We start from the raw sequence: 15,326 nt of genomic DNA on the forward strand, positions 1-15,326 counted from the left end.
GCTGAGGTCGTTGAACCCCGGTGTCCCCCGGATGCTGCATCCATATATTTGGTTTGGGCTCTCCACCGAGAGGAGCAGCGCCGTGTTGCTGGATATAGGTTTCTCATGTCGTGTTGTGCACACAAGTTCCCTGCCCGTTTTGCTTGATCTTGAGACAAGGGAGGTGCTCATGAGACGCTCGGCTCCATCGTCAACACTCTTGGAGATTGACCTGCCTTCTCGGCTACGAGCCATGAAAATATTTTCCTAATTAACAGGGTATATTTCGGCCCTAGCTAATTAAGCCTGATGTGACCTTTGTGGCGTGTGGAATGCAAACACTCAACTGTGATCCGATTATGTGCATTTTTATGAGTGTCTATCCCTCGTGTTGTTTGTCAATAGTTATATCCAAGTCCATGAATTTTGTAAATATATATTATTTTTTTCATCTGATAGCTAATTAAGTAATTGAATATTTGTGTGCATCACGTGCAACCTTACGTTTTGAGATGTGTCAACGTATATCCCTAAAAAAATCGACCGAAAAGTAGACTCGAGGATGTGCCGCTCACTCACCGAGAAGTAGATAGTATTTCTGAGTTGAGTCCCTCGAGGCTGGCGTAGAAGAAGCATATACTTTACATATATTTTTTCGATAAAGGGCGCTTTTATTAACTCCAAATGTAGCATCAAGAGATACAGAACATTAAGAGTATCATCCGGCCTCTGTATAACTAGGATGCACACAGCCAAACACCAATAGTGTGACAAAAGAACGTAAAAAAGCCGACAATTCAGCAACAGTAGTCCTATAGACTGAGACTATGCCTATGTCGAAATGGATGGTGGACCGATCCGGAGATTACGCTGCCACCCATGTTGGGCAAAAACCTCCATAGCCACCTGCTCCAACCGCGTACAGACCACTTTGAATAATGGTTGGTAATTCGCTTGTTGTAGCGTAGACCACGTACGAAGCAAGTACGTACAACGGAAAAAAACCTGCAGCGGAGAGACATTTTTGTTATTAAAAACCAAATCATTTCTACATAGCCAAAGCGACCATAATAAGGCATACGCTCCCACCCTTATTAGCGTTTTCAACCTATTTGAAATACCGTCCAGCCAATGACCAAAAATATTGGCAACACTCGTGGGCAGATACAAATTTGACGCTATTTGGATGATTGACCATATAGAACGCGCAAACTTACATTGGAAAAAGAGATGTTTGATTGTCTCGTCATGAGTACAAAAACAACACTTCTTACTTCTTTGCCAGTTGCGTCGTGCGAGGTTGTCTTTGGTTAGCACAGCTCCCCTACGAAGATACCACGTGAAGATTTTAACTTTAAGTGGAATCTTTGCCTTCCAATATTTTTTGTTATTACTCACCGGTAACTCGGAATGCGTGAGCACACGGTACATAGAGTTTACTGTAAAAGACCCAGATGTAGTAAGGTTCCAGCGAAACACGTCCCGACCTTGTGCCAGGTTAATCGAATCCAAACGAGATAAGAGATTATGCCATGACGTAAGTCGGGTGCCAATCAAATCCCGCCTGAATGAAAGATTCGGCGGTGATGAGCTGAGCACCTGCGCAATAGTATTATTTTTATCGCGAGCAATGTTGTACAAGGCTGGATATTGTTCTCGGAGACTGGCGTTGCCTAACCAGATGTCTTCCCAGAAACGAATCTTCTCTAGCTTGACTATCAACTCCGGTGCCTTCTTATGCAATTTTCCAATCACGTCTTTACTTACTTCTTTAGCACAGAGCGTGCGGAAGAAATGGCTTAGCTCGGCAAGCACTTGCCAGACATGCTCGGGGACATAGCCTCGAATCATCACCGGCATTATCCGCTCAATTCATACATGGTAGTCATGACTCTTCAGGCCGGTCACTTTGCCCGTTGAAAGATTGACCCCCTTACTTATATTCGATGCATGACCATCGGTGAACTTTAAAATGTGTTTCAGCCAGATAAGTACTTCCTTTTTTTCTGCCGGTTTAAGGACAAAGTCAGCATCTGGCTTGAACCAGTTTTTTCGACCGCCTGTGGGAGGCTTCATGTTCAGACGTGGTCTATCACAAATTCTTTGTTGATCGGCTCTAGCTTTAACGTTATCCTTCATCTTATCAGGAATGTTGAGAATTGTGTGGAAAAGGGACTCTACCACATTCTTTTCGGTGTGCATCACATCGATATTGTAAGGAAGTTTGAGGTCCTTGAAATAGGGAAGCTGCGAGAAGGGGGTTATGTGAGTCCAGTTGTGCGTCTCACCATATCCCTCAAGCCTTTGGCTTTGGCTTTGCCTTTGCCTTTGACTTTAGGCTGGAGAGCTTTTAGCTGAGCAAGAACATCTGCCCCCGAAAATGTTGGAATCTCGGTTACTTCATGAACAACCCGGCTGTAAGGGCATATTTATCCCTACGGTGTTTTGGTGATTGATGACAATGCATTTGTGGACTAATTGGGTGCTTTGAGTTCTTTCAGATATTCATCCTTCGGCACGAAACGATTATTTCCCCTTGGTGCTCTACTCAAGACGGTGTAGCTTCCTTCGTGACTTTGTTGGTGGACTAAGTTTCGTAGTAGTCACCGTACTATCAAGAGGGGGTCTGCTTCGGTATGGTTTGGGTGGAATCAACACGTACACGTTCTTCTCTCACCCACCGTTTCTTTCCGTCTCTCTGGTGCTCCTCTTTTCTCCTATGTGCGTGTTTTCCTGGACCCAGCGGTAGTACCGCGGGCCACAGCGGTAGTACCGCTGAGACTCACTAAGCGGCAGTACCGCTCCTCAGAGCGGTAGTACCGCTTTATGGCCTCAGCAGCAGTCCCGCTGCGGCTCCGTGTTCCTACCGCCTTGACTCGAGTGTGCATTTTCTCGTGTCGGGTTTTACGGCACTAGCTGCAGTATAGCGGTAGTACGGCTGAAGCTCAGCAAGCGGTAGTACCGCTCCCCCGAGCGGTAGTACCGCTGGATGGCCTCAGCCGCAGTACCGCTGTGGCTCCGTGCTCCTACCGTCTCGACTCGAGTGCGCATTTTCTCGTGTCGGGTTTTACGGTACTAGCTGCAGTAGTAGTGGTGGTAGTGCTGCTTGCGAGCGGTAGTACCGCCCTGCCTCCGCGGTAGTACCGCTCTGGGTCCCAGCCCCAGCCTCTTCTCTTCTAGCGCGGCAGTACCGCTGAGGTGGAGCGGTAGTACCGCTTATGAGCGGTAGTACCGCCCTGCCCCCGCGGTAGTACCGCTCTCTGCGGGGCTGAGTGGGGGGTAACGGTTGGATTGTTCCCCCCACTATAAAAGGGTGTCTTCTTCCCCCCTTTGACCTACCTCTTCCACCATTAAAGCTCCATTATTGCTCCAAGCTCCATTTTCGCTCGATCTCACTCCCTAGCCAACCAAACTTGTTGATTTGCTCGGGAGTGGTTGAGAAGGCGCCGATCTACACTTCCACCGAGAGATTTTTGATCCCCCCACTCATCCTTAGCGGATCTTGTTACCCTTGGGTGTTTGAGCACCCTAGACGGTTGAGGTCACCTCGGAGCCATATTCCATTGTGGTGAAGCTTCGTGGTCTTGTTGGGAGCCTCCGATTAAGTTGTGGAGTTTGCCCCAACCTTGTTTGTAAAGGTTCGGTCGCCGCCTTCAAGGGCACCAATAGTGGAATCACGGCATCTCGCATTGTGTGAGGGCGTGAGGAGAATACGGTGGCCCTAGTGGCTTCTTGGGGAGCATTGCCTCCACACTGCTCCAACGGAGACGTACTTCCCTTCAAAAGGAAGGAACTTCGGTAACACATCCTCGTCTTCATCGGATCCACTCTTGGTTATCTCTTACCTTTACTTGTGCAAGCTCTTTAGTGTTTGTTCCCTTGCTTGCTTGTGTGCTTGTTGTTGTTGCATCATATAGGTTGTTCACCTAGTTGCACATCTAGACAACCTACTTTGATGCAAAGATTAATTTGGTAAAGAAAAGCTAAAAATTGGTAGTTGCCTATTCACCCTCCCTCTAGTCAACCATATCGATCCTTTCAATTGGTATCAGAGCCTCGTCTCTTTATTAAGGACTTTACCGTCCAAAGAGTATGGTTGATACCGTAGACGGAGCGGAGGAACACTCCGGTGTGAATCCTATCTCGTCTACGGGCGATGGGGGGACTTCGGTCTCTCGTGAGGAGTTCAATGTAGCCTTGGAGACATTGAAAACCTCCATGACGACCGAAGTTGAAAACATGTTTACTAAATTTCTTGAGGGGCTTAAACTATCCACCGCATCGTTGAAAGTGGGGGATCCCACCAACAAGGTGTCGGATGCTATCCCCGACAAGGGGGAAGATAGTAGTGAAAAAACTCCTTCTTCTAGTGGCAAGAATGGCACCAACATCTTTGCCCATGTGGAACCACCACTTGTGTATGGTGGACCGGTTCCTTCTACTCATTTGAATCATTCCGGTCCTCCTCCTAAGATTGTGAAAAATGAGGATTTTGATTCTTGGGTTTACCGCTTTAAACGTCATTTAAATCATGTGAACACTAATCTTTGGAGAATCATTGAAGAAGGTTTCTACCCACATGATCCAAGCAACTTCACTCCTCGAGAAGCCGCGGACAATCAATTCAATGAGAATGCTCTCTTCATCATTCAAGATGCAATTCCACCCGAAGACCTACCTCATCTTCGTCCCTACGCCTTGGCCAAAGATGCATGGCATTGTGTCGTGTCTCTCTACCGGGGAAGCGCAAGCATTCAACGCTCCAACTATGAAGTGGTACAAGATAAGGCCGATGAGTTTGCAATGAAGGAAGATGAAGAACCTCGTGAGCTTTATCGGAGAGTCACCAAACTCGCGGTCTCGCTACGAGATCACAGGAGCAAGGACACGGATGACAATTGGATCAAGCGCAAATTCCTCAAGGCAATGATGCCCTACCACAAGGCCATGTCCTCCATCATTCGCCAAAGACCGGACTTCCACACTTTGACCTCAAGCGAGGTGTTGGATGAGTTTGTGGCCATGAACATTTTGGACAAGACCGCCGACAATGCGGTGCTCCGTTCTCAACGGGGAAAGAAGCCTAACCTTGCTTTGAAGGCCAAGCTCATCGTGGAAGAAGAAGAGAGGAAGAGGAGGAGAGCAACCCCGAAGATACAAAGTATGCATATCATGAACACATGGCACTTGCTTCAAGGCAATTTTGGAGCAAGAAAAACTCGAGGAACAACTTTAGCAAAAACACCTCGAGTGGCACGAGGGGCAAGCAACGTGTAAGGACTTGCTACAATTGCGGCAATGTGAGTCATTTCGTTGCGGAATGCCCGTATGAGAAGAGGGAAGACAATGGTGGCAAACTCATCCGAAAGGACAAGGCCAAGTCGTTCCCCAACAAGAACAACTTCACCAAGAAGACTCCTCCCAAGGCCTTGGTTGTGCAAGAAGAGTACAATGAGGATGATGACGATGATGAAGATGATGAGTCGGTTGCCATGGCCTCCGTCGCCATTGCCACAACGTCACGAGTGTCTCTCTTCGACTCACCTAACGAGAGCATCAACGCCAAGTGCCTCATGGCGAAAGCCACCAACAAGGTAACCTCCAACATCAAAACTACCATCATTAATCATCCTTCCCCATCGGAGAGCATTAATGAAGTTGAGGGAGCTAATGTGGAGACTAACGAGTTTGAGGCCTTTATGGGCAAACTCAAGGGAAAATCCAAGAAGCACTTTGTTTCTCTCTTGGAACATTTTGGTGAGGCCAATGACATGATCGAGGCTCAAGAAGACACCATCTCAAAGATGGAAGGGCATAGTCGTGACTATGCCGATGAGATTTCGGATCTTTCCAATGCTCTTGAGGAAGAGCGTGGTCTTCGTTTGGCTCTTGAGGAGTCATATAACGTTGATCATGCTAAGTTAGATTATGATCATGCCCTCGTTGTTTCTCGTGTGCTAAATTCTGAGAAGGCCAAACTCGGGGTTGATCTTGTTAGACTCAAAGAGGAGTTTGATATACTTGACAAGGCCCACAAGGCCTTGAAGGGTATTCACGCTAGTCTCAAGGAGTCTCATGATCAACTCCAAGTGAAGCTAACTAAGGAGAAAGCAACTTTTTCTCATATGGTTTTAATTGATCATATACATCTTGTTGAGGAAAATGCTAAGTTGAAGGAGCAACTTGAGAGAGGCCTTGCGACTTGCATACAAGGCAAAAAGAACCTCAATGATCTCTTGATCAACCAAAAGGGAGGTGTGGCGAAGGAAGGGGTTGGGTACGTCCCCGACTCCAAAAACAAGAAGAAGAATGACAAGGCCAAACGTCCTCCTCCCCTCATGCAAACCTTTGTGAGGGCGGGAGAACCTCTGACATAATGTTTGACTTATTCAGATTAGGGCAGTTGAATATATATAAACATTCTAAAGCGATGAGCTGGCTGAAAGCTTCACTTGAAAGAGAGGCCAAATTTGGACAGTGCCCTATAACAAATGATGTTATGCCCCTAAGGTTATGGAATATCAGGATACTGTCATCCAGCACACTCAACTCATTAGATTCGATAGTGAATTGTCTTTCGATCACTCTCATTGTTGGAAGTGTAGGAACTCCCCTGATGGACAACTCAGTAATTAGACCAGAAGGTGGAAGAGGATGTGACACTACCAAACAAGGGCAATCATGGATGGTGAGTCTACGGAGATTCGATGCCCATTCCTTTTCATCTCCTTGGGAAGGTAAAAATTGCAGAGGTGGAGAAGTCGTTAGACTACTGCAAAATTCCAGGATTGGCATTCTAATCAACACCAACTTCTCCAGAGAAGGAACTGTTAATTCTCTGACATCATGCAGGTCCATCAACTCCAACTCCTTGAGCGCCCTCATTTCTCTTAGTGGGAGGATTGGCCAGTTGCTGCAACATCATATATCAATGTAAGTGTCCAAGAATTTGCAAATGTCTTGAGCATGAAAAATTAGAGAGAAGAAAATTACTTCATTATACGAGGACACTGCCCGATGGAGAGTTTACCAAGAGACGTAAACCATGACTTCTGCTGTGCATCGAAAGAAGAGTAACTCTGGAAAAGAGTGAACTCATTCAGTTGAGGGCAGTTCTTCATCATCAAAACACTTAGACTGGAAGTCAATTCCATTCCATAAGAACCAATACATTTTTCCAATTTTGGCATATCAATCAAGGTCAACTCTTCCAAGGAAGGAACTGAGATTCCCATCAAATTCAACATCCTGATCAATGTTAGCTTCCTAAGGGAAGGCATTTCAATAGATCGAAGAATTTTCCATTCCCTGCAGTTCTCTAGATGAAGTATCTGCAGTGAGGTGACTGAGAGAGTACTGGAAAGCCAGGTTGGGGAGGTAGCACCACCATATCCTGTTATTTCTAGACTTTTGAGATCATGATGTGGTTGGAGACCTTCAAGCACGTCCTTTGCTGCCTCTGGTTGAAGGCTCGTGCTGTTATCCTCCCACGACAAGGACAATATTTCTAGATACTCTTTGTCGAACAGCCTGGCTCCCATCGCCTCTTCTTTAGTCTTCACATTTTCAAGTTGAGAAATTTCAAGTTGTACAAGCTCATCCATGGACTGAAGTTGACTTATCTCAAAACTGTCAGCATTTTGAACTTTGAATCTTAGTTCCTGAAGAGACGTCATGTTGCCAACACAAGCTATTGCATGATGTGCTTTCTCATGAGAAATAAGATGGCACAAATTAACAAGATTATACATATCGGTAGGCACAACAAGGTTGCCTTGAACACCCACATTCAATACTTGAAGGTGATAAAATCTTGTCAATGCTTGAGGAAATGCAATGTTGGTGTAGAATCCATCTGACCAAACACTCGGGGTGACAACACTAACACATACAAGATAGCGAAGATGGCATAGATTTAATAAACTGTTTATAAAGCTCATGTCAGTAAATGCCACCCAAATTCTTAGGAACCGTAAACATTTTGCCTTCTTGCATAAAGTATGTAAGGACCCTAATAAATGTATGCTGCTTTGCCCAAACAACATAAAGGTCCTTAATTTTTGCAAAGGCCCAACCTTCTGAAGTATTTTGTCAAACTTCTCCTTAGGAAGACTGCCATATTCATCTTTATCAAAAACAGTTGTTATGATTGACAAATGGCGAACACTTGGTCGAATTGCCACATGTTTCAATCCATGTACAGTAGCACACTCATTTGATGAAACCGTCCCTGCCAATTCATGCATTAGATCATGCATAACATAGCATGAGCCATCCTTTTGGAAGAAGCCCAAATCCACTAATCTATCCAAATATTTCTGCCCTGCTTCCTCCAATCTCATCGTAGGGTCTTCGCACTGCACAAAACTTTGTGATATCCAAGCATAGACCAAAATTTTGAAGTTATGCTTGTTTAGCCTTCCTATGCTAGTTGATTATTGTTCCCATAAATTGTTTGCTCACAAAATCCCTATGCATAGGAAGTGGGTTAGACTTAAATGTGCTAGTCATATTCTTCATGGTGCTCTCTTTGTGTTTCAATTCTTATCTTGTATGTGAGCATCATTGTCATCATCATGCCTAGCTAGAAAGGCATTAAAGAAAAGCGCTTGTTGGGAGACAACCCAATATTTACCCCTACTGTTTTTGTGTTTCCACATGATTATAATACTGTAGTAATCATGTTTTATAGATTTTGTTTCAATAAAGTGCCAAGTAAGACCTTTAGGATAGCTTACGGTGATAGTTGTGTTGATCCTGCTGAGAATCAGAAACTTTTGCACCTAGTAAATTAGTTTTGATAATTCACAAAAACGTGCTTTTGATTGAATTCTTTTTTATCTGGATTGGTACACAAATTTCTTAGGACTTACTAATTTTTTAGGATTTTTGGAGTTCCAGAAGTATACTTTTGATACAGATTACTACAGACTGTTCTGTTTTTGACATATTCTGTTTTCCATGTGTTGTTTGCTTATTTTGATGAATCTATGAGTAGTATTGGAGGGTATGAACCATAGAGAAGTTGTAATACATTATGTATTACACCAATATGAATTTAGAATGAGTTCATTACAGTACCAAAAGTGGTGATTTATTTTCTTATACTAACGGAGCTTACGAGTTTTCTGTTGAGTTTTTTGTTGTGAAGTTTTCAAGTTTTGGGTAAAGATTCGATGGATTATGAAATAAGGAGTGGCAAGAGCCTAATCTTGGGGATGCCCAAGGCACCCCAAGGTAATATTCAAGGAAAACCAAGAGACTAAGCTTGGGGACGCCCCGGATGGCATCCCCACTTTGTTCTTCGTTCATCGGTAACTTTACTTGGAGTTATATTTTTATTCACCACATGATATGTGTTTTGCTTGGAGCGTCATTTTCTTTTGTTAGTATTTGCTTTCTGTTATTTAGAGTAATGTTTTGCATCTTTATTTTCAATAAAAATGTCAAGGATAGCCTTTACCATGCTTAGTTTTGCTAGTATACATGTTGCTGTTTGAAAACAGAAAGTTTACCGTTGTTGCAAAAATTCCCTACAAAAGTCAGAGAATGATATAATGTTGAAATTTTTTGCATTTTGAGCTCTGATAAATATTCTACATCAAAGTTGTTTTCTCATAATTTTTGGAGTTAGGGAAGTATGATGAATCTTGCATTCTTTACAAACTATACTGTTTTGGCAGATTGCTGTTATGTTTGCATTGTTTGCATATGTTTGCTTGTTTAATGATTCTATTTGAGGATAGGATTATTAAATATGCAGAGACATTAGTATGCAATGTTGAATAATAATTTTAATGATTTGTTACAGTAGAAAATGATAAGGTTTTTGCATTGGTTTATACTAACTTACCTCACGAGTTCTTGTTGAGTTTGGTGTGGATAAAGCTTTCGACATTTAGGAAACCGAGATATAAAAGGAATTAAGGAGACACAAAAGCTCAAGCTTGGGGATGCCCAAGGCACCCCAAGATAATATTTCAAGAAGTCTCAAGCATCTAAGCTTGGGGATGCCCCGTTAGGCATCCCACCTTTCTTCTTCAACAACTATCAGTTAGTATCGGTTGAGCCTAAGTTTTTGCTTCTTCACATGAGTTGTGTTATCCTTGCAATGTTGTTTTATTTTGTTTTGCTTGTTGTTTGAATAAAATACCAAGATCTGAAATTTTTAAATGAGAGAGAGTCTTCACATAGTTACATAATTATTTAACTACTCATTGATCTTCACTTATATCTTTTTGGAGTAGTTTGTCATTTACTCGTGTGCTTCACTTATATCCTATGAGTAAATGGTTGAATGAGTTGAATGTCATAAATCTAATATTATATATGTTTCATATGCTTACCCCATTGGGAGTAATGACTTCACATCTAAGAAGTAGAGGTAGTAAATTTATTGAAGGTTAGCAAACATTATATTGGTCACTTGAACAATTCATGAAAGAATATTGATGGAAGAGAGATTTCACATATAAATATATTATCTTAGACATCTTCTATGATTGTGAGCCCCATTAGTTATTTTCAAACCTGAGCAAATTAGTTGAAGTTGGACAAGGAAGACAACGTAATGAGTTATGCTTGGGTGTATTTGTATAGAAATTATATTGTTATAGATCCTCCAACATGTGGTGCTTGCTTTTTAGAATCCTTTGCTAGCCAAAATATCTGTACTAAGCGGGAATATTGCTTGTGCATCCAAATTCCTTGAACCAAGTTTCTTCCATGAGTGTCCATCATACCTACCTATGTGCGGTATTTACCTGCATTTCCAAGTAAATTTGCATTTGCCAACTCTAAACCTTCAAATAATAATCTGTTTTGTATGCCCGAATCACTCATGTAGCGACTAGGGGTTGTCAGTATCTTCCATGCTAGGTGGGTTATTCTCACGATGAGTGGACTCCGCTCATCATTCACGAGAAAAATGGCTGGTAACTGGGATGCCCAGTCCCATGATCAAAAGATCAAAATCAAATCAAAAATAAATAAACAAAACTCCCCCAAGATTGTTGATAGTTGGATGGCGCCCGTTGTTTTGGACAAGCCATGGAGTGTGATTGTTGATGGAGGGGGAGTAAAATCATTACCTTTCTGTTTGGGAACCACCTATAATGTATGTAGTATGGAAGATATTGGGAACTCTTGGTTGTTATGTTGACAATGAAAGCATACCTCTCAAAATTATTTATCTCTATTTCAAAATTGAGCTCTGGCACCTCTGCAAATCCCTGCTTCCCTTTGCGAAGGACCTATCTTTTACTTTTATGCAAGATTCAGTAGTATTCCTTCTCATTCCTACCTACTCTTTAGTTGGCAAGCATCGTGTGTTGGGGAAAGAGCTAAGCATATATGGCCATGCAAATATATTTGATCATGAATTATTATTGTTGACAATTATCTATATGATAAGTAAGTTGGGAGGCGAAACATTAAGCCCCTATCTTTCTCTGTGTTCGATGGATGCTATCTGTTCTAAGAATATGCTTTGAGTGGTAGCAATCATGGAAGACTATATGATAGTTGAGTATGTGGAGTTTGCTAATTCAAAGCTCTGACATAGACCCTTCCTGAAAATAAGATGAATTGTAATTGTTTGATGATGGAGAATGAAGTTTGCTAGTTTTCAAGAAATTTTATGGTCTATGCTTTAACATGTGAATAGCTTGTTACTTGATCTTGAGAAGTTTTATGAGATGAACTACTGTTATGACATATAATCATGCTAGAAAAGGTGACTGAAATTATCATTGATCAAACTTGTGCACCTGCTAGCATTTGCACTTCATAAATTCTTTCTTTTATGAGTGAATTCCACTTTTTACCCCATATTTATACATTTATGACACTAATTACCCCTTCGAGTGAAAATTCGTCTAGAATACCCCTTTTGAAATCTTTGGACCCTTGTTTTTTGATGCGTGTCCATCAGGTAAGGTGTGAGGTGACGCCCTGTATCCAAAAACATGTGGATGGCCACAAGGAGTGGAACAGATAGACAAGAGAAGCTTGGACAAGATCGCCAATGATGCCCTCCGATCCTTACAGTTTTTTTTACAAATCAATGACGCAACATGCCGATCCTATCGACCATAAACAAACAAAATGTAAAACTGGGGTAAAACCGTGTTAAAAGTCTTCAAAATCTGACTTTTTGATAAAAGTTCCGCTAAATAGGGTAATATGTGTCACAAATGTACAACTACAAGGTAAAAAACGGAATTCACTCTTCTTTTATCATTTACCTACTCGAGGACGAGCAGGAATTAAGCTTGGGGATGTTGATACGTCTCCAACATATCTATAATTTATGAAGCATTCATGCTATTATATCATCTGTTTTGAATGTTTATGGGCTTAACTAAGCACTTTTATATTATTTTTGGGACTAACCTATTAATCGGAGGCCCAACCCATATTGCTGCTTTTTTGCCTATTTCAGTGTTCCGAAGAAAAGGAATATCAAACGGAGTCCAAACGGAATGAAACCTTCGGGAGCGTGATTTTTGGAACGAACGTGATCCAGGAGACGTGGAGCTGAAGTCAGGGAAGCTGAAGTCAGGAGACGTGAAGCTGAAGTCAGGAGACGTGAACCCTAAACCTCTGTACCCATTGGATAACATACATCAGCACATTTAATCATCTGGGAAAACAATATGTACCGGAGCTTTTACAGACTTTGGACCATTGGATGACATGTTTATATCATATCATTCAAGCATTACTAACCAGAGTGTGAGTTTTAGCTAAACTAAAATTCAAGAATATGAACATCCATAATATACAATTCAGTAGTGCAAACATTTCTTTTTGTTTGTCCAGAGCTTAATAAACTGATATATTTCAGCCAACCTTTTACCACATGAAAGCAAAATGATGCTTCCCAAGAAGGAACAAAAAATATTGCCATAGAAGGCTTACTGGAATAGAACACATCGAATCAAGAAAACCGTAGCCCTAGTTACATTCAGGAGATTACTCGATCTGGTCCGCTCAGCCCTACAGTTATCTCGCAAATGGGTGGAGGCATCATGTCCCACGGAGAGGCTAGACACTACCTCTTTGCCGAGAGGGTATCATGGTGCAACCACATTATAATACAATGGCATCCATATCGGTGCAGCTCGACACCTAATCACCGATTTCACGTGCACAAATCAACCACATTAGTGACCCACATTGACCGTGTCTTAATGGTTGTTCGGGGAGGAACAGAGGCCCGCATTAAAGCATGCTAAAAAGCAGAGGCAATTGGAGGAGTGTATTCTAGGTCCTTGTTGGCAACCCACCTCTAATCTTGTTGTGTTGCGATTGGGGGAGGGTCGTCGCCAATGGCATCAGACATGTGACAACAATGCTTCTTTAGCAAAGTTTCTTCATTGTATTAGAAAAGCTAATTATGTCGCTCATGTCCTAGCAAAGTATAGTTTTTAGAGTAAGATTTCATGTAATTAGGTCGATGGACCCTTTGAATTTAATTGAGCACAATGTGAACGATCTGATCGTGTTATGATTTAATAATGATAACCATGATGGCTTCCTTAAAAAGAGTATGTTCATATAGTGTTCAGCAAACAAAAGATGAAAAAACAAAATAATGGCACAGTTCATTCTACACTTACTAAGATGACAAAGCATGCAAGCCTGGCTTCTGAACATTGTTAGTAGATCAAAAGTACAATTTTCTTCACACAGAAATTAAAAGGAGTGAACTTTGTTCGCATCATCAGCGCCAATCACTAATGTTTTATCTAAGCTTTCACACCCATCACTCCAGGCATCTACACTCCTAAAAACTTCTTTGAACTTGTGAACTTATTCCTTCTGCAAAAGACCATGAGAGGTTGAATGATTGCATAACTGACAATCAATGAAGCATGGTCAATTGTTGTTTCATAAACAAGTGCATTTCTCCTGATTTTCCAATAAATAGTTGTCCCTCAATAGAGGACTAGCTTTCTTGGTTCAACTAGGATAGAGAAAATTCATCCTCCGAACATGTTGGCAATGCATTCAGGTGGCCTACTAAATCCAAATGCATGAAGGACTCCATGACATAATAGTTCAGCTAGAGCACAACCAAATAGCAAAGGGTCCACTGTTTCCTTCAAACCATAGAAGTGGCATCGGTCATTCCGACCAGCCTCTTTTCATTAGATTTGTATGTTAATTTTAGCATGCACAACGGTTCTAGTAACGTCACCTCGTTTCCTTCATATTCTTTGGGTACCTTCGAACTGTTAAAGACCCCAAAGAGATGGCATGCGGATTGATAAACCAATGTCTTTATCATGCTCTAGGATTTAATTGGCGGTTGTTGAACTATATTGTACTGGACATACATCATAACTGGCCCATTGTGGAAAACTAGCCATCAAAGCAAAAAAATGATCAATAAATAATAAAATAAGTAAAAATTGTTAAACTATATCATAATCCACTGCACTGCTAGACGCACCATGTCTCCTTGTTTGGATTGATTGTAATTTTCTCCACTCCCTATTATATGTAGCACAGAACAAGCACACTCGATCCAAGATGATTTGTTCTCCAAGAAGATTAGCCATCCTTATCTTGAAGGCACATATGCTCAGCCTTCTCAAGCAATGTATATTGGATATTTCCTGACACTAGTGATGCAATCGAGGCCTGCATTTTCCATAGAGAAATAGATGGCACGCATAAGCGCAACCCGGGGTATATCAACGCTTGATTGAAGGAGAACATAAGCCATTTTCGAAATGAACATGGCCTAGAGAATTCTTCATAAAATAGAATGTTCTATTAGCAATTTCCATTGGGTGATTCCACACACACACACACACACACACACACACACACACACACACACAAATAATGGGAATGCATATGTATCTACCTACAACATGGGGTCATGCATGTTTGTGTGGTGAAAAAGAGTTGATCGATGCCTGAATATACTTTGGGAGGACCATTGAGGCTGCAAGAGATGATCCATCTAATTGATAACCTATGTCTACAAGAGAAAACACAACGTGCGTTCAGGAAGTGTACATACGACCAACACAATACAAACCTAACCATGTGTTCAATTCGAACACAACACACTTAGACTTGGTAGGCCATCCCTAGATTATATGTGCCTGGTGCCTTCTAATTATGATGAATTGAAGGAATTTTTCCTCACCATTAGGCCCTCTTTTGATTGAAGGAATTTCATAGGGATTTTGTTGGATTTCAGCCAGTGTGAATTGTTCCTATCGAAGTCCTATGGATTGTATGAATGGATACACAAAATTCCTATGGAATTCATTGCTACGCACTCCAGTAATTCCGTAGGAATCTAAATATGAGCTCAAATCTCTTTT

General features: G+C 41.8%; 1 protein-coding gene across 1 annotated transcript in view; it reads right to left on the reverse strand.

Annotated features, from left to right (window-relative positions):
- Positions 1–6,315: 6,315 nt before the first annotated feature.
- Positions 6,316–15,326, reverse strand: part of LOC123129871 (putative disease resistance RPP13-like protein 1) — a 15,108-nt gene continuing 6,097 nt past the window's right edge. The window contains exons 3-5 of the mRNA XM_044549849.1: positions 6,973–8,387; positions 6,785–6,892; positions 6,316–6,508 (exon numbers count right to left, since the gene is read on the reverse strand). Coding sequence (XP_044405784.1) covers positions 6,316–6,508; positions 6,785–6,892; positions 6,973–8,387 — 1,716 coding nt within the window. The remainder of the gene's footprint in view (positions 6,509–6,784; positions 6,893–6,972; positions 8,388–15,326) is intronic.

This window comes from Triticum aestivum, chromosome 6A (assembly GCF_018294505.1).
Source record: "Triticum aestivum cultivar Chinese Spring chromosome 6A, IWGSC CS RefSeq v2.1, whole genome shotgun sequence".
Classification (NCBI taxonomy): Eukaryota; Viridiplantae; Streptophyta; class Magnoliopsida; order Poales; family Poaceae; genus Triticum; species Triticum aestivum.